Here is a 20,310-nt window from a genome sequence, read left to right as displayed (position 1 = left end):
ACAAATAACAAGGTCACATGAGACACAGCCATCTTCTAACCGTAAACAAACTGGGAACTATCACAACATGTAAATTGGAACATGTTGGCGTTATTTTGTCACTTATTCGGAGCAGTTGGATTACTGGAACCATTCACCTGCATGTTATGTGCTGGCCTGATGCCGCTGGAACCGTCAGACATCCTTACAACACGCACGGAGATGAGAAGGGTATGTATGGACTTATCTAACTCTGGGGGTTACGGTGAATAAGCTAAATTCCCAATAAGTCGGCATGTCCCTTTAAGGTTAGGGTAAGGGACTAGGGAATGCATTATGTCAATGACGGGTCCCCACAAAGATAGTGAAACAAACGTGTGTGTGTGTGTGTGTGTGTGTGTGTGTGTGTGTGTGTGTGTGTGTGTGTGTGTGTGTGTGTGTTGCTGAGAATATTAATGACAGATATAGGATGATGAATGGGACAGAAAGTGCTGTTTTCATGTTGGGACTCATAACTCAATCAGGTTTATATCCAGGCCTGGCTGCAGCCACAGCTGCTAGACCAACACTGTGATACACACTTCACACACTCCCCCAGCAGACAACAACATAGGCTACATCTACACTACTACGTTTTTTGTTTTTTGTTTTTTTTTTTAAAAGTTCTCCGTCCACAAAGAGTTTTAGCTCCAGTAGCAGAACTAATCTCGAGCCTATTAACACGTCTGACCGCGCATATCACATGACCATTCGCCTACACTGGGCATGTACATGCCGGTGTAAACAGGAAGCAGATTGTCAGACGTTCCTCTGCAGTTGAAAATAATGGATGTATAAGTTGAAAATACAGGAAATACTTTGGAGAAAGAACCACAATGGTGAAAAGTAAGAGCAGGGATTTAGTTGCTTGGACCGACAACGAGGTGGAACTGTTACTGAAAGGTATGTAAGACTACCTAACCGATAAGACTGACCGACGTGCAACTTCGTTTTCAAAAGGTCTCTGTTTGTGCCCGTCCAGACGACAGCAGCTGGGGGCAGCACTGTTTCCAAATGGCTCCGTTTTAGAGGGTAGTAGTGTAGCCTGTAACGTGTATCAACACAGACATAAAGAGAGGACGCACCCAGTATACTGTGGCTTCATACACCACCATTTATACACAAACAAACAACAATATCACTTTAAACTCATAATTCTTTCTTCTCTACATACCTGAAAACCCTAACAACAGACTTGGTGTCTCAGCATTAAACTCAAATTATTCAAATTCTCAGCAAAGTAAAAAATAAAAGCATTTAAAAGCACTAAGATGCAGTGGGAAGTGGTGCTCCTGTGAGGACTGAGTTGCACTAAACACAGTAATGGTACATTAAAACGGAGAGTTTGCCAATCAATCAGCATTCATTAAATTGAAAGGACCATCCCATTAGATGCGAGCATCCCCCACCGTTTCTGCTCTCTGAGCAAACATGTTCCCCATGGGGTAAATTAGTTTCATACGCCACTCACACACACTCAGCTGCAGAAAGACAGACACACACACACACACACACACACACACACACACACACACTCCTTTTAAACAAAAGATTAAAGAATTATCAGTGGAATTCCTTTAGTTATATATATTATAACCTTTGATGGCATTTGTCTAATTCCAGCTGGAATCTCTGACAAGTGATGGTCTTGAGAGGCTGAATATTAGAATAAAAAAGAGCACTACGGCATATGGCCAGAAGTGTGTCGACATGTGTGTCGGCTTGGTCCAATAAAGAGACACAAAGTTTTCATTACAGATCAATATGTCCATTCTTTTCTTGATTAATCTGATTCCCTTGGCCTATAAAATGTGAGAAGAGAAGAACGAGTTTCCTACAGCAAAGGCTGTTGTAAGCTTTTTCCATCTACTATTCCTTCCTGCAATATTAAAAACTGAGCTGCTGACCAAACAGCGCAGAATATACCCATATCTTGTGAAGACAACTTTTAATTTTAGAAGTAGCAAAACTAAGGACAAACACATTACATTTCCTATAGCTGCTTCACAATAAAAGTATCCCGCTGGTTCACCAAAGGAGAACTTAAAAACATTTTTTTTAATTATTTTTGTAGGGCGGTTTATGCCTTTATCACAGACCCTACAGAATACAGAAATGACAGGAAATGCTAGGAGAGAGAAGAAGCTGGAGGAAAACGTTTAAACTTGAGAACAGCAGGAAATGTCCGGTTTGCATCAGCAGTAACTTAACAGCTCCAATATGGCGGAATGCGTTCAGTAAACTGTAGGCTGATGTCTTAAAGTACAGGAGGCACAGGGGGAAAAGAGATGACACTCCACACCACAGAGTGGTGTGGAGTGTTGGAAGCTACAAAAGTACTGCGAGCTGGCCACAGAGAAACCTTTAAAAACAGAGCTTCCTCTCTAGTCACCAGCACAGACACACGTGTTGGGCCAGTGTCGTGGAAATTGTCTGTAAGCACGCGAACACACCTAAAATAATGCACAAAAACACTGATGGACTGAAGATTAAAGTTACTGGACATTAATAATAGACAACCTCGGTCTTCTGACCAGAGAGACAGAAAATGCATCGTTTATAGTTTTCCCAAATCACGAGCTGATTGGCTTAAGAGAGCATAGGCTGATAGTCATACTATATGTGCAGCATCTGACTTCATCCTACTTATTTTTCAGTTTTCAGCAAACAACAAGTGATCTCAGTATACAGTTTCCAGATGAACAGAATGAGCAGAGTCACAGCCATCAAATCCTGAACAAATGATAAAACAATGTTTCATGAAGGGTTGAGTAAAGCCTGTGGAAGCATTGCATCTCTCCACTTAAATACAGACAGGAAGCTTATTCCCAAGGTGACACCACTTTTTTTTTTTATTATTTGTTAAAATCAAACCAACTTTCAGTTTTTTTCAAAAAGTTGTCAAATGTATGTGTTCGTCATCGGCGACTAAATAGATTCCAGTGTATTTGTGTTTGAATTTATGTGCAAAATAAAGTCGTCAATTAATCAGGGCCAACTAAAAGGGAGGGAACATACACAGGCCAAAACAGGAAGTCAAACAACCCAGGGCTGTCACACAACCCACAGCTTGTTTGAGGGCTGGGAGACCACCTGAGGTTAGTCCCAGTCGGCTGTGGCACGAAGCAGGACCAGAACAGCGTGGCTCGGTGCAAGCGTACCCTGCTTGTGGGGACACGGTTAATGTGAACTAAGCCAGTAAGGTAGAAGAGGGACTTCTCACTCCGATTCTCCACTGGGCGTCTGTGCTGCGTTCCGGTTTTGTTCCGTCTCCCGCCCACGCGCCACACCACACCGGGAGCGTCTCAGAAGCGGAGTGTCCTGCTGCCAGACTCACTGATTTTATTGTCTCTACAAGTACTTTACAGAACAATCGCATGTTTATTAGCTAGTATCTACCTTCCACTCTGAGCACTACTGGAGTCCAGGGGTGGTGATGGCGCAGTGGATGTGACACATGCCTTTGGTGTAGAAGATCTGGGTTCAAGTCCCACTGCGATACATCAACCAATGTGTCCCTGAGCAAGACACTTAACCCATAGTTGCTCCAGAGGCGTGCGGCCTCTGACATATATATAGCAATTGTAAGTCGCTTTGGATAAAAGTGTCAGCTAAATGACATGTAATGTAATGTAATACTACAGTTAAAGTCCATGTTTTCTGGCGTTGTCTTTATAAAAAAGATCTGTGATGTCTATTATGTTATTCCCCCGCCAAGAAAAAAGGAGACATATACTATATTTTGATACTAGTGTGCTTTCAATTTTGCAGCAACAGTTTGGGAAATACTCTTTCCTGTTTCAACATGACAAAACATAAGTCATATTTTGGCATTTATGTATCTCTCTCTCTCTCTCTCTCTCTCTCTCTCTCTCTCCCTCCCTGTGGCAAATGGACGCCCACCAAGAGCCAGGTTCTGTCTGAGGTTTCTGCCTGTTTAAAGGAAGTTTTTCCTCGCCACTGTCACACCAAATGCAAGCTCTTGGGGGTAATTTTATACAGAGCCTAGAACTACTCTATCTGTAAAGTGTCCTGAGATAACCTCTGTTATTATTTGACACTATAAATAAAATTGAATTGAAATGACAATGTCCCTGTGCACACACACAGCAGTCAGAGGCCTGACCTCAACCCCATTCAACACCCTGGGAATGAACTTGGAACTTTGAATGTCGCCCAGAGGAATATTCCTGGTTGTAATCAAGTGGAGAGATGCAATGCTCCCACGGCTAGAGCTGGTGAAACAAAGACTGACAGCACTGGGTGACTCAAACCAATGGCTCTCATCCAGAATGCAATTTGTCCAGACATACACTGGGGCTTCTCCTAATCTCTGATGCTAGACCCACTGCTTGATGTTTCATCAGGCAGCGTTATCTTTGCCCGCAAGCAAATGAGACACATGCTGCGACGTCTGCGGAGGAAAATCCCAAATAAGAAAGTTGACCCCTTACAACAAGTGCACACGAGCAAATGCTTACACGCTCAAGACACGCGTGTACACAAGCATGCAGGAATATAATTCTCAGGAGATGGTGGTGATTCATTTTGTAAGATGTAACAGAACTCATTTTGGGAGTGAGCCTCGGTTAATGAGCAGGTCTTTGATGTGTAAATCCTTCGGTCCCAGTGCAAGGCTGATACGGTCTCCCTACAATCCTGCTCAGGTGCAGGCCTGCTCCCTTCAGCAATGCTTATCTCGTGTACCAAATACCGTATGACCTCCGACAGCTAATAAACCCATATCTAAGAGAGAGAAACACGCACCTCGCTGAACAAAAAACCAGGAAAATAAGGAAGAAAAACAAGTTGAAGAATGCCATTGGCAGTGGGATGCTGTGCTGCATCTCTTCATTCTGTATATCGCATTACTGTTTTTAATTTCACTCCCTTATGGAAATCAGACACCAATTATAACATTAGTTATACATATGTATAGTAATAAATGTAAGTCTTTGGTTCATTTCCTTTCTCAAGTGCTTCTCCACAGAATAATTGGATTGCGGCTGCACCGTCATGTACCCGATGAAATGAACGCCTATTAATCGGAAAATAATTGGACACATACCCCTGATAAATGGTGCTGCTCCACTTTGAGTCACGTACAAATTAGGCCATTTTAAGGGATCCGTTTCTTATCTGGCTTGGCTCATGCTTATATGAGATGTGAGCTTATATCGGTGGACGGAACTACGGACGCACCAAATCACAGAGTCATGCCCAAAATGAGATTACTTGATTATAGTTGACATTTCGTTCCTTCTGTGATATCGAAGCACATATGAACTCAAAGATAGTGTTCACAAAACATACTACGAGAACAGAAAAATGTTTTTTAAACTCTTTGAACCACTTTTCTGATGCTGATAGAACTTGAAGAAGAAGAATGAATACACAGCGAGGGTATAAAAGCAGTTGATACTAGCTGTTCCCGAGCTGGCGCACGCAAATGTGATGTCATTGGAGCGCAGTGAGTATTTATACTCGCGCGTGGTGGTCGCGACACTTGTTGCAGTCTTCTCCTGAACAGAGGTGGCGCTAATGTATAAAGCCTACCAACTTTGCTATTTTTACGGACTAGAAGAAGAAGAAAAAGGTAAACAACGGCAGAACTGGCAGCAGCATTGACGTCAATGCTTCGTTTTGATTGGATGACCTACTTCGTCGGATCAAGCTTTTCATTCGCCATAAAAGAACTCATCTTAACCCATTAAGTTTACCAGAGAGACTTGCAGTCACTCTGAGAGTCCTGGCATCCGATTACCCTAAAACTCGTTCATGCTTCCTGTTTCCGCTTTGTCGTGCGCCGCTGAAAAAAATAGAGTGGTGCATGACCTCTGGTCAGCGCACTCAATATCCTGGCACGCCAGCGAGATCTACGTCATTTTGACGTCACATTTGTGCGCACGAGCTCGGCTGCAGCTACTGTAAAACTGCCTTTGCTACTTACAAAAAAGAAAGATACGGCACCCAGTTGCTTGTGGGGTTCCTTAAGGCTCAATGTTAGGACCACTATTGTTTATTTTGCACAGAAATGCAAATTTAAAAAAAAAAAAAAATCAATTTTGTTGCCGATGACAAACAAATTTATTTGACAACTTTTGAAAAAACTGAAAGTTGGTTTGATTTGAACAAATAATCTCTGAATTACAAAAAAATACTTAATTCATAATTTTTGTTCATTGTGTGACAAATTTACAAAGCCATTATAAGTCATAGTCAAATAGTCTCTGAAATAATAAAATAAAAATAGATCAAGTCAAAGCAAAAATTTCAAAGCCTTACATCAAATGAAGGACTTCTTCAATCAAGCTTCATTTGACTTTATATACTTATAACTATATTGTCCACTTAAACTTTAATATATCATTTACTGTGTCCAAGTATGGGAACTACATATAAAAGAAATACAAATACAATTTTAGAGTTCCAAAGAGAGCTATAATAACTGTCAACAAAAATACTGCACCAGAAAAATCATAGTATTTCTGTTAAAAATGTGAATTTAGCAAAGAACTGAACATGTGTAAGACACTTTGTAAGTTTTAAATATAATTTTATAGACAAATGGAAAAATGTGTGATCAGTAGAGCAATAGGTTGGATTTCATTGGGAGGAATTATTATTATTATTATTATTATTATTATTAGTAGTAGTAGTAGTAGTAGTAGTAGTAGTAGTAGTAGTAGTAGTAGTATTATACTAATAATAATAATAATAATAACAATTATTATTATTATTATTATTATTATTATTATTATTATTATATGTGTCTGACAGTTTTTGCACTTCTTTTTATACCAAATTGTTTCTGTAATTCTTTACAGATGAAAATACATTTCAAATTATGGATACTGCTACTTTGCAATTCAAATATCTAATGGGGTTCGAGGAAAAAAAACCTTTTGATCTGATTTGTAAGTAAAAGAAAAAAAACACACACTCCAAATGCACTCCAGAGATTTGCTTATTATGTTAGGATAGGCTGTCAGCTACATCTGAAAGCTTAGCATGGTTTACTAAATTATATAACTGATTAATTATAGTCTACTTTTAAGGATTACACATGACACATATACAAGCAAAGCACTTGTAAACAATCTGAGATACAGTTAATGTTTCATGATTGACACTTCCACCAAGATTCCTCCTCCCCTCGCACTCTCGGTTATCATTAATAACAACCCGACCCCCTGTATGATAATTAATGCAAAATGAGATATATGCTGCGACAATGACTACCACTTGACATATATCTCGCCTGGAGGATTAAAGCGGTGTTATTACACACTCTGTCACTCAGTCCCGACCACCGCCACAACCCTCACTCTCCCCTCATCTGTTTCTTGCTAAAAGAGCATGATCAGCTAATGAGTTTCTTTGGCCTCCAATTAATCATGCTAATGAGCCCCGCCCAGCCAAGATAATCAACTGTTCTCACCGTACGGGCCAATAAGGGAAGAGTTTGGAGCTTCGCTTGTGAAACACGCCGGAGTCTCTGCCTGCACTCTCCTCATCCTAATCCTCTTTTTTGATACATTTCCCTTTTTTTTCTTCTCCTCTTCCCTGCCTCTCACGTTTTTATCTGCTCCTCTCTGGCCGTCAGAGCTTCTTATCGTTCCTCTCTGCTCCTTTCCACGCTCCTCTTTTCTCAATCTTCTTTCCCATTTTTCACATCCCTTCCTAGTTTCTGCTTCTTTAACATCTCTCCATATTCTTTCCTCTTTATGGAAGCAAATAAGAGACATAAGTCTTTGAACTTTAACGGTCACTGAACACTTAATACTGAAATATTTTACTTTGAAAACCATGTATCTGAATGTATTTGTTCTGAATTCACCTCTTTGAAATTAAAATATGAAAATTCTTGATTTAACATTTTATCAGTCTCGCTTTGCCAGACCTTCCTCCACAGCGCTGCGGAGGAGGGTCTGGCTAGTCCACACAGCATTCTGGGAATGGAGAAAAACGTGCTCTGGTTTATTGGCATTTCTTTAAACCAATCACAATCTTCATGGGCCATGCTGCCGCTGCAAAATAGCCTCGGGAAGGATCTTGTTTTGGTGGAACATATACGTTCAAAAGTTGTTTTAGTCGTGCAACAGAAAACTCAGATTGGACAGATAGTCTAGCTAGCTGTCTGGATTTACCCTGCAGAGATCTGAGGAGCAGTTAACCATAGTCCTCACAAATCCACCGGAGGTTAGAACGCCAACGCAAAGAAAGAGGAAGGGGACGGACATCCGGCCGAAATGAGTGACATCCGGTGGAATTTCCGGCAGCAACGGACTAATCCCGGACTGAAGTTCAATATACATTTTTTAAATGGTCACAAATAATTCAGAAACTCAGATTAAAAAAAAAAAAACTTTCAGAATTTCCAAAAATAGATTCAAGTTGCTCAAACTGAATTGGTCAAATTCAGATTGAAAAATTCAAGTTGAATATTCACATAGTAACATTCGGGCTACCCAGGATAGGAGAGGCAATCGAACCGACTGCTGGTCTGTCAGAGCACGGTCTGTCAGTCATGTGATCCAGGAAAGACCGTGCTCCGATAGGCCAGAAGTCTGTATTGAAATTCAGGTTTTTAAAATGTAACATCAAGAATTTTCATATTTCAATTTCAAAGAGGTGAATTCAGAACAAATACATTCAGATACATGGTTTTCAAAGTAAAGTATTTCAATATTAAGTATTCAGTGGCCGTTAAAGTTCAAAGACTTATGTCTCTTATTTGCTTCCATACCTCTTCCCTTTTCATTAGGGGTGGGGGAAATAAATCGATTAAAGGCACTCTAAGCAATGTCACGCGTTTTTTAGGCTACAACATTTTTTGTCACATACAGCAAACATCTCCTCACTATCTGCTAGCTGTCTGTCCCCTGAACACACTGTAAAAAAACATCTCCTCACTATCTGCTAGCTGACTGTCCCCTGAACACACTGTAAAAAAAAAACATCTCCTCACTATCTGCTAGCTGTCTGTCCCCTGAACACACTGTAAAAAAACATCTCCTCACTATCTGCTAGCTGCGTGGCCCCTCAACACACTGTAAAAAACATCTCCTCACTATCTGCTAGCTGCCTGTCCCCTGAACACACTGTAAAAAAACATCTCCTCACTATCTGCTAGCTGCCTGTCCCCTGAACACACTGTAAAAAAAAAGGCGGTCTCTGTAGACAGCCCAGGCTCCACAAACAGCAACAAAAACAAACTGGCCAACCTGCACCACCAAACATAACAAACAGTGTTCCAGCGTTCCAGCCAATAACTGACAAGAAGGATTTGGGGGTGGGGGTTGGGAGGTTAGTGCGCAGAAGGGAGGGGGAGGGGACGGGATGAGGAGGAGGGAGGGGCGAGCTAGCCTCCGTTTTGTTTGAAAATACTTTGAACGTCAACAAGAAGTGACATCACCCAACATCGCTTAGAGCACCTTTAACTAATTGATTCTTTTTAATTTACCAATGATTCACCATAATATTTTCTGTTTATACAGTACCGCCGACGGTGACTACATCAAATCTGTTTCCAGCAAAACAGAGCAAAAGCAGAAAGTACAGAAAATCCATGTTCCCACTGCTAGTACCAGCTTTGCTCTACTCGACCGCATTGCCCCGTCCTCCAGTTTCCATTGTAGATTTAGTACCGCCTCATGCGTGAGGTGAGCGTGGCTGGTCGTCATAGCGACGCCGCAGGAAACTGATGTGACCTAACGCGACACACACACAGACCGTGGAAGGTGTGTTGTTTTTGACTCTCAGCATGTGGCTGTTTGCCAGAAGACACATTTAGTTTCTAAAGAAGCTGGAGGCAGCAAAAAAAAAACACACAGCTGGCTAAACTATTTAAAAATGCCGGGTTTGTCACTAGCAATGATGATGCAGTGATTAGTGACGATTCTCTGCGACCAATCAGGAGTCTGCAGGTTTTCACGTCACCTTTTGGTATCGCCTCAGCTCACTTGGAACCTCGACAGAGGTGATACTAAATAAAGTACCTGTTGCCAGGTACCAGGGACTTTGTATCAGAATGGAAAACCAAAAAAGGCGAGTAGAGTCGAGGCGAGTCGAGCAGGTACTATGTATTATTATTCATTATTCATTCATTTGTTAAAGAAGGAAAAGAACATCGCAATACTCAATACTATCGAATCGCAATACTTCTAGAATCGCAATACAAATCAAATCAGCATGCATCGTGAAAGAATCAAAACGGGACAAAAGCATTTCGTCCCAGCTCTACTTTTCATCCTATACACCTCTCTTCCTCCTGTTTTTTCCCTCCATTCTGTCCTCCCTATGCCCCTGAAACCAGCTATAAACTCACCAGTACTCTTTCCACTGGTCGTCCTCAAAAACGTCCTCTGGAATGGGATCAATCAGCACCAGGTCTGACACTTGCCTGAGGATAAAGAGAGGACACACACACACACACACACACTCTTAGATGAAGTAAGACTCATTGACTATACCCTTGTCCACTTTACGCTCCCGGGCCAAGGCCATAATGAGTGTGAGATGAATGGTATCTTCCTGTAGATTCCTCTGTCCTCTGTCCCCACAGACAGATGACCACACATACACCAGATCCAGGGGCAGTATTTCCATTTGGAAAGGTGTCATCCACTCACTGTTACTTCATTTTCTCCCGTAACGGCAGCAACATCGTGCCTGATTAAATACTAAATCTTTCATGCCTGGTACGGCTTACTTGTCACGTTAATCACCACGTTGAATCGGAGATGGATGAGTTACGGGGGATGATGGGAATGGACAGTGGAATATATTTTGTTAAGTACACCATATTATATGGTATGCAGGTTCTCTACCAAACTTGCAAACTCTTCTATATATGATATACTGTAAAGCAATTTTTTTAAAAGGCCTTTTTTAAATTTGTATCAATGATTTGTTAAGACAGATAAAGGATAAGTCTGGCGATATTGTTGTAGTATAAATAAAAAAAAAACCTTAGAGCTCAATTATTGTTACAAAGACAAAATGTAAAAAAAACATCAGTTAGTCACACTGTTGCACTGGGTGACATGTTCCATCATTACCATAAACACACACACTATCATTTATTCAATCTCACATACACCGTTCTGCTGCCAGACACACAATTACACATATTCATTTGCGGCAGAAAATAATCCCCAACAAGTGCAATATTTATTCATGTTCGAGTATTTTTGCTAAACACAAAAAGTGGCTAGCTGTTTTTAGCAAATTACTGAGACTTAAAATACAAAACGAATGTATTTGTGAGCCATTTAGAAAGTTTGACATCTTTAATAGGAGCCAAACTGCCGGGACTGGGTCACAAAGTATTGACAGACTGACTGACATGTTGTTGGTTTGTTGTTGTTTTCAGAAACATGTTTCAGTGAACTATTTTCGTAAAATACGAGATCGTATTCCGAACAAGCCGCCATTACTATCTGCTGGAGAAGCCAGACCCACGTGACGCGTTGTCATTTGCGGTTTTCATTTTTTTGTATTACATCTCGCGCACACGCAGAACGTACGCTCAAGTCGGCGTCGCTTCGATGTGTTCTGAGGCACTTTTTGGACCTCAGGAGCCAACTGATCAGTCCAACGGTCAGCCGTTGGGTTGGTGTGTCAGGGGCTTAAGACTATCTTACCTAAAGGCCAGTAAGCCAGTATCATCAATGGTTTTTTTAACAATTTTTGGAGAAAAAAAGCTTTCAAAGAATTAACAATAATTTGGTGCCCCTCCCCTCCCCCCTGTATTAACTCTGAGGACTCCCTAGGGGTCCAGGACCCCCTGTTGAAGATCTCTGCTTTGAGTATTTTCATTAGACAATACTTACACATCATGAATGTGGCTGTAAAACCTGCCATTGAGCGTGCCGAGCTCAGAACCCACCAGGATGAAGGGCTTGGCTATCTCGGCGGCCTGCAGGAGTCGGTGCAGATCATCCACCATCCTGGAAGACAACAAAACTCATCTGTCTTGGCACGAAACCAGGACACGCTGCAAACTGGGCCAGGAGGTTTATTTATTCAGAAAGGTGAGGCCAGGACTCAACATTAATCTCTTATAATATAATTTCGTTTTTTTTTTTTAACCTGGACCTTATTTTCCTATGTTTTTGTGTGTAAGTGACTGATGGGAACAACAGTCTTTGATATTGGTCTAGTATATTAAGCGTGAACGCTGTAACCGGCAGCCACAGACCGGGCTGTAATGTAACCCTATGGTAAACTGTGCGTTGATTTCAACCAAAACTACAGTTGTGATTGTTAAAAAGAAAGTGGAAAGACGACCCAAAACGGCTTTTCATAGTTTTATTTAGTTTCTGTCCACTTTGAACGAAGAGTATTTTACAATGCTAAAATGACTGTTTATTCACATGGAGTCTGGTGGCTTTAGCGAACACAATTCCGCGGCTGTTTTTATGTTTAAAAAAAGGATCTTACTCTTTAATAGTCTCGCATTGCCAGACCTTCCTCCACAGCGCTGCGGAGGAAGGTCTGGCTAGTCCACACAGCATTCCACAATGGGAGAAAAACGTGCTCTGGTTTATTGGCATTTCTTTAAACCAATCACAATCGCCTTGGGCGGTGCTAAGCGCCAGACGTAGCCACGGTGCCTCTGCAAAATAGCCTCGGGAAGGAACTTCTTTTGGTGGAACATGTATACGTTCAAAGGTTGTTTTAGTCGTGCAACAGAAAACTCAGATTGGACAGATAGTCTAGCTAGCTGTCTGGATTTACCCTGCAGAGATCTGAGGAGCAGTTAACCATAGTCCTCACAAATCCACCGGAGGTTAGAACGTCAACACAAAGGAAAAGGAAGGGGACGGACATCCAGCCGAAGAGAGTGAAATCGGCGGAGCAATCCTGGAAGTGGAACGTCGTGGATATAGACTTAATCTTTAACAGAAAGGCCGATCTCCTTAGAAATCCTTTCCATAATGTTGTCAGACACTTAGAATCTATATATATATATAAGTATTTGAACACCCTGCTATTTTGCAAGTTCTCCCACTTAGAAATCATGGAGGGGTCTGAAATTTTAAACCTTAGTTACCCTTTAAGAGTCATTATTAAAAAGCAAAAATGAGGAAGATAAGTGTTAACCCTAACACCAAAATGAACAGCACTGCTTGAACCCAAATGACTGCATTAAAAGGAGGTGACTGCTGGCTCCATTTCATTACAACCTGCAGGAAAAAAACAAACATCAGCAAACTTAAATCTCCAGAGGGATCATCATTATTACATGAGGGGCAGCCGCTCCTGTTCTGAGAGCCATCTGCTGCCCTGGGTTTGTTGTGCTAATAAATCAAACCCGAGGTGTCACAGTGAAATGAGTAGTTCTCACAAGACTCCCAGGGTTAAGGTTAGGCAGTCATCAAACTCCTTGAGATATTGAATCCTGGGAAATTGATCGCTTGCATCTCAAACGGGTCGGCCGCCTGCTTTCTGGGCCAGTTGCCAAGGTAAACCAAACTGCTGATCGTCGGCGAGCCACGCCCGCTCATCCCTTAGGCAGATTTACAGCTCGACAAACGCGTTATGATGTCAAAGGCGAGAAGATTAGAGCCCAATCCCATGACAGCGTGAGGCGGGGCAGGGGTGGTGTGTTCAGCAGAGGAACGCACCAGGCGTCCATCAGTCTACGCTGACTGCAACATGAAGGATTAGTCCCAAACAGCCACTTTATCAAGGAAATATGGATTCCCAGTAGTACTACTGTACGGTGGTAAATAATACAAACATGTGATGTGTGTTACTGCACTGTATGTAGTGTAGCTGTAGGTTATTTTGTTTTTTTGCTTGATACAGTGTTAATACCAGTAAACATTTAGCAGTATACGCAAGGATTAACAATTAATAGAAAAATGATTTTCGGATGAATGGGTTATAAAATAGTTGCAGCGCTAGTCATTCTTTGGGTTGTTGAGCTCAAAGATCCACTTCAAAAACTTTCTTAGATGTTGAACAGACATTAGATCGTTCGTGACCTTCGTCAGCAGCCTGTGTTCATGATGAGAAGGAATATGACTTGCTGTATTACACAAACGTCTGGCACAGTCTCAAATCATTTCCCCTCCTATAGCCCGGAGCTACACTGTCCTGAAACGGACATAGCTGAAAGATTACCCGACTAACAATCCAGTCATGTCAAGACACTGATGATATGACAGTACAGCCCAACCGATATATCGGCGGGCTGATATTATCGGCCAATATTAGGCATTTTCCAAACTATCGGTATCGGCATTTATAATGGCGATAAATGAATATTATAATAAAAACGGACAAAACCCCCTTCAACCATGTTCTGAGTGTTGGCGTTGCATAGTTTGTCCACCAGAGAGAGCTCTACAACCTCCCTGTTTAAACTTTTAAGTCTCATATCTTAAGTTTGTATTTTTATACATTTTATTTATCAGAACTTTAATATATTTTGATGTTCCTCTGTTCTGTTGTGACAATAAAACAAGTTTATTTTTAAACTGCATTATCATATTATTTTAGTGAGGACTCATAAATAACTACAAATAACTAATGTTAGAGATATCTGTTTATGTTTTGTTACGCGTTTCTGGATTTTTAAAAAAAAATATATATCGGCCGATACATCAGAATATCGGATTTTTAAATCACCAAATATTTGTATCGATATCGGCCTAAGAAATCCTTTATCGGTCGGGCTCTATATGACAGTATCTTATCATCAGTGTGTTTATGATATTATCATAGCATCAGTGTCTTTACATGACTGGATTGGCCACCTCTGTATGATACAGTACATCGTATTGGACGCCATGTACTAACTAATACCCAGCATATCACTATCACCAAATAACTGTTTTGTTTTTTCATTAAATGGACTGTATTCATTCATTCATTCATTAATGCCTGTCAATGTCCATTGGAACACCTGTCTGTTTTATATCTGTTATATCATTTTGAAAAATACCTTTAAAAAAGATATTACTTAAAATGTTACATATACATGTAATATTAAATCGGTCTGTGGTGCAAAAAAAGGTCGGAGAGCCCTGCACTACACTACTGTGTATTTAGCCTACATATCGTGCGCTCTACAAATTCATTTTACAAACTCAGCAACGACAGATAAATGAGCCAGATGGCCCTGGAGATGTAAAGCAGCCCACTCATCCATTCCGAATCCACTTCATGGTGTTGAAAGAACGGATTTAAACTGGGACATCATGTTTACAGTGTAGACTTTGTGTACAGCAGAAAAGTGTCATCCCACATTTGATGTCACAAGCACTAAAAAGATGACTGAACTGAAGTAGCGTACTGACCGTCCAGTCGTTGACATCCCCCAAACTTTCTCCGTTCCTGTGGTTTCATTCTGCATCAGCCTCTTGCTGAAGCCCAGTCCCATTCTGTCATAGGTACAGACCTGACAGCCAGACAAACAGGGACACCACAGGTTTAGAGGGATTTTTAAATAACACCACGAAGAAGCTCTCAAAAGGAGTCAGCCCCCACCCTACCCTGTAGTTACTTTAAAAATGCATGATGGCTGAGTAACAGGGCTGGGACAACATGTTTTGTATTGCGATTCGATAGTTTTAAGTACTGACATTTTCTTTTCCTTATTTAACAAAAACAAAAGTTGAAGAATCCACTTCTAGAGACAATATATCATGAGACATTTCTTTAAAAAAAAAAAAAATTCTAAGAAAAATGCTCATCACAGTCAGTCAGTCTGACATTTGTTTCATTTGTAAAGAAGTACATAACATGGATATAGGGTTGGGCAATATGGAGAAAATCAAATATCACGATATTTTTGACCAAATACCTCGATATCGATACCACAACGATATTGTAGTGTTGACTATTGGTGCTTTCACAAAATATTTACACAATGAGATTTTTGATAAATAATCATCAGTAATGTGGATATAATGACTAAATGGGTAAAGGTAAATAGTAGAACAGTTATAACAGTCTGGTCAGTTCAGAAAATGACATCACTTTACTGTAATGCATCCTTTAAAACCAGGAAAAGACAACAGATATGCCATATTACGTTATTACGATGTCCAAAATCTAAGACGATATCTAGTCTCGTATCACGATATCGATATAATATCGATATATTGCCCAGCTCTACATGGATATTCTGCATTTTCTGCTGGTATGTCTGGCTGGAACCTGATACCGTCGGCGGTACCGTATAAAATAGGGGTGCAACGGATCAAAAAACTCACGGTTCAGATCGTTTCTCGGATCAGAGTCACGGATCGGATCATTTTTCGGATCAGCAAAAAAAAAAAAAAGACAAGACAAATAAACATAAGTTTTGTCTTTTTATTTATTAACCTATAAACACACCGATAGCGTTTGTGATGGCTTTAGCCCGGTCTGATTGTGCAACAAGGGGCTGCCGCGGTGATAAGCGGTTGTTGAGCAGCTTTCGTTTTCACTCCTGTCAGAGAAACACCGGGGTGATGTCTCTTCAAATGCGTGGCCACGCTTGATGTGTTTCCACGGTCATATGGCTTTCTTGTGCCACAGTGCCTACACACCGTCACGGTTTTATCCACCAACCTCTTTCCTTCATCATTATATTTGACAGGGAAGCCAAAATGCTCCCATACAGGGGATTTAAATGACGCGGGGCGTTCAAGCTCCTCCATTCCTCCGCTTGCCTTTTTTTTTTTTTCAGAAATCAATCCGCAGATCACGTGTGTGCCGAACCGAAGATATTGATCCGAACGGGTCACGGATCAATGACGATCCGCTGCACCACTAGTATAAAACAGAAAATATTTAGGTCAATCATTGCTAAAAAACTGATTCTAGGGAAAATAATTGAAATCGTTGCAAAAAAAATAAAAATCACAATGCATAGGCCTACGATTTTCGAATTTTTTCCCCACCCCTTCTGAGTAACACTGAAAAAATAAGAGGTGGTGTAAACAGTGCACGGTTTGTTTGTTTTTGTAACAAATGCTTATGTGATTTAGTTGTCTAGATGTATCTCGGCACTTCCCAAAACAAGCCTGTGACCTCATTTAGGTCACATTTCAGACAAACAAAATGGGACAGGCTGTCAGCCCCGACTTTCTGCTTTCCTGAGTCCTTGTTGAGCAGAGTGGACGTGGCAGAGCCACCGCAGGGACTGGCCCTACATGCCCCCAATAACAACATGGCCGCATTAGTAGGAACGGATTCTAGACAAAGATCACAGTCTAAACTAACTCTCCCTACGTGAGATATTTTCATCTGAGATATATTGTTCAGTTCTGATGAGCCCACTTGTTTAACATCGCAATACAAAAGCTACCCTATTTTGGGAAATTATTTCAAACTACAGCCATTTAATCCACAGTAATTGTGTCACGTAGGGCCGCTAATTATTTTGGGTCAATATTGAAATCACGATTATTTAACACGATTATACATTGACTTTTGGGAAGATTTTACTTCTTTTTTTTACTTAAAAAAAACTATTAACTGGTAAACAAATCAACAGTGAAAACACCTTGAACTGTGAAATTTCCCTTAATACTTTTCCTGTAGAACTTTTTGAATTACCCTTAAAATAAATAATGTGAAAAATATATTCAAATGTTGGCTGAGTAAGTTAAGCCTTTTGGAGGGGCGATAGTGCGGGTGTCATTCAGAACACAAGACAAAATTAGAGTTTACTTTGCAGAACGTCAAGTGCAAAATAATAGGTTTTCTCGATTGCATTGTTTTTGTGATCATTAGGAGTCGAAATAGTGTCAAGTCCTCACCTTCGTTAATGTGGCCACACTCTCCTGGACGTGCAACCAAACGTCTGAGGACATTCCAGCTGGTGCATCCAGTATGACTTCAGAAGGAAAAACAAACTGGTTAGGGTGGGCTCAGCACAAAAGACACAAAGAAAAAAGAAAGCCACAGAGACATGGGTCTGTGTGTCAGACAATGATGTTCATGTTTCATAACTTGAAACAAAATGCAAATCACAGAATATAGTCATAGTTACCAACTGGTCGTCCCTGTCCTTTACACAACAGATGCATCTTTTGACCCAAACCAACATCAACAATTTGGCCGTCTGGATGCAAGAGGGGGAAAAAAAATTGAAAGAAAGATTAGCCCTCACAGAAGACTTCTCATCTGGCTCTGAAAACATTATAGAGAAAACCTACTGACAATCTCCCACTGGAGGCTGTCTAAGCAACACATATATATATATATATATATATATATATATATATATATATATATATATATATATACACACACACATATACATATATATATATATATATATATACACACACACATACATACATATATATATATATATACACACATACATATATATATATATATATATATGCCTGTAACAATTATTACATAATTGTCTAACTTTTTACATAATCACGGTTTCTTTTCTTCTATTAACCGCACTTAATTGCTAACATTAGTTAAGCTCTTAAGGCGTATGACTGTTGAGGGTAATTGTTGGAATTTTTTTTTTTTAGATAAGCCAAATTGTAATTATATGAGTGTTTATGGGTCGGACTATATATTTGTATTATTATTTCAATTGCTAGTTGTTGGCACTTGACCCTATACACGTTCATAGCAACAAAAATGACAAAAGTGGGGATATAGTTCGAAAAAATGTTTTAGGATAATAAAGAGGAGTTGTTTACTTCATAGGCTGTGTATTTACAGTATGTTATTGCATTATGTGGGTCACATAACTGTGATATAACCAAAAGATGAATCTGGAATTCATTCAAAACTTGTACTTGTTTAAAAAAAAAAAGTAATAAATAAACAAATATTTCTAAATTTGACTGGAAGAGACAATTGTACAGCAACATTTTGAATTGTTACAGCTCTAATATATATATATATATATATAACCTGTTTTGCAGGTTAATATGGAATCAAATTGAAGGGAGCAATGACTTTGTTAGCCTTAGATAAGAGAACCTTTAGGCAAGAGCATCTGTCCTTCTCTCTGCAGCGATGCATAGTTGAGGAACGGAGGGATGAAGATGATCAACAGTAAACACTTTCCAATGATCATGAGCACAGAGCTGTAAGACACTCGGCCTTCAGCTGCAGCTGGGCTGTGCAGTCTTTGATCCGGATCCTAGTTTATGTAGAGGAGAAAATGAACCTGACTTTAATTCAATTCAATTTGTATTGTCATATCATAACAGAAGTTATCTCAGGCATCCTAGAGTAGAAAAAAAAACATTGTATCTACATATTCACATAGAACATTTAAACTGTACATCAATGATACAGTTAAAGCAATTTCAGTCGTTTTCATGCCCAGCAATAATATTTGGTTGTTATCAAAACCCCAAAAGTTAATTAAGGGGAATCAGGGATAACCACAGAGGTAACCACAGTGTGTTTTAGTGGAATATGTGACCCTTCCCCAGGTAACAGACAGATTATTATGTTATTTTATTGTTCTGGATGCATGCCGAATTACAGGAATGTTGCAAATAATTTGTGTAAAGACAAACTGTGAATATGTTTACGAGTGAGAAGGATGTAAATACGCGTTGTTATTATATTCGCTGTTCTCTAAAGGGGGTTTTGCTCCTCTTCTCTCTACAAAACTGCGAGACACGGTCGGATACTGTGTCATTCTCCAAACCATAGCTCCAGATAACGTTAGTAAGTTAGTGTAAGAACAGTGTAAAGCAGGAAAACGTTAGTAGCAGCCACACTCGCATGACAGCATTTGATCTGAACGAACTATTAACGTTAGCTTTTGGAGTCAAGTCAGCTAACTTAATGTTAGCCAACAGAGTTCTGCTGTCACATGTACAGTAACGTTAGCTAGCTATCGTCAATGTTGCATTACCTTTCTATCAGCATTGACAGGTTCATTGTTTGATGCTTGAGCTTCGGTTCTTCTACGCATTTTCGAAATGAAGTGCTGTAATTTAAAATCTACAGTATGAATGAAATTGCAACAACTTCCTCGAGGAGGTACAGGAGCCGAGAAGGGACAAACTTTCTCTTGCGCGTTTCACTACGGTGGTAGCCACCTATTTTGCTCGGTGTGCACTTTCCCCTTTGTCAATCTTTTTTCTTGCAATCATTATGAATCAACTTACTTTTAATTACATTTTCACTTTCACTCTTAATTTTTATAGCTTACTGTTTATTTAGTGCCTACCACTGACGTCATTTTAAAACTTAACTGTCAAAGCTAAATCATGAATCAATGAATGAATGAATGAATTGTCTGTGATGCCATATAATTGTGTATGTTGGATGTTTAATATTAATATATCA

At 40.0% G+C, this 20,310-nt stretch overlaps 1 protein-coding gene across 1 annotated transcript in view; it reads right to left on the bottom strand.

Moving 5' to 3' along the window:
* Positions 1-20,031, bottom strand: part of si:dkey-122a22.2 — a 39,341-nt gene extending 19,310 nt beyond the window's left edge. Inside the window, exons 1-7 of the mRNA XM_031322654.2 lie at positions 19,874-20,031; positions 18,982-19,144; positions 18,017-18,088; positions 17,784-17,860; positions 15,333-15,433; positions 11,856-11,972; positions 10,349-10,423 (exon numbers count right to left, since the gene is read on the bottom strand). Of these exons, the coding sequence (XP_031178514.1) occupies positions 10,349-10,423; positions 11,856-11,972; positions 15,333-15,433; positions 17,784-17,860; positions 18,017-18,088; positions 18,982-19,144; positions 19,874-19,933 (665 nt within the window). The 5' untranslated portion in view covers positions 19,934-20,031. The remainder of the gene's footprint in view (positions 1-10,348; positions 10,424-11,855; positions 11,973-15,332; positions 15,434-17,783; positions 17,861-18,016; positions 18,089-18,981; positions 19,145-19,873) is intronic.
* Between the last annotated feature and the right edge of the window lie 279 nt (positions 20,032-20,310).

The sequence above is a fragment of the Sander lucioperca genome, chromosome 10, assembly GCF_008315115.2.
Source record: "Sander lucioperca isolate FBNREF2018 chromosome 10, SLUC_FBN_1.2, whole genome shotgun sequence".
NCBI lineage: Eukaryota > Metazoa > Chordata > Actinopteri > Perciformes > Percidae > Sander > Sander lucioperca.
The sequence above is the reverse complement of the archived record's forward strand: the minus strand, read 5'-3'. Positions and strand labels throughout refer to the sequence as shown.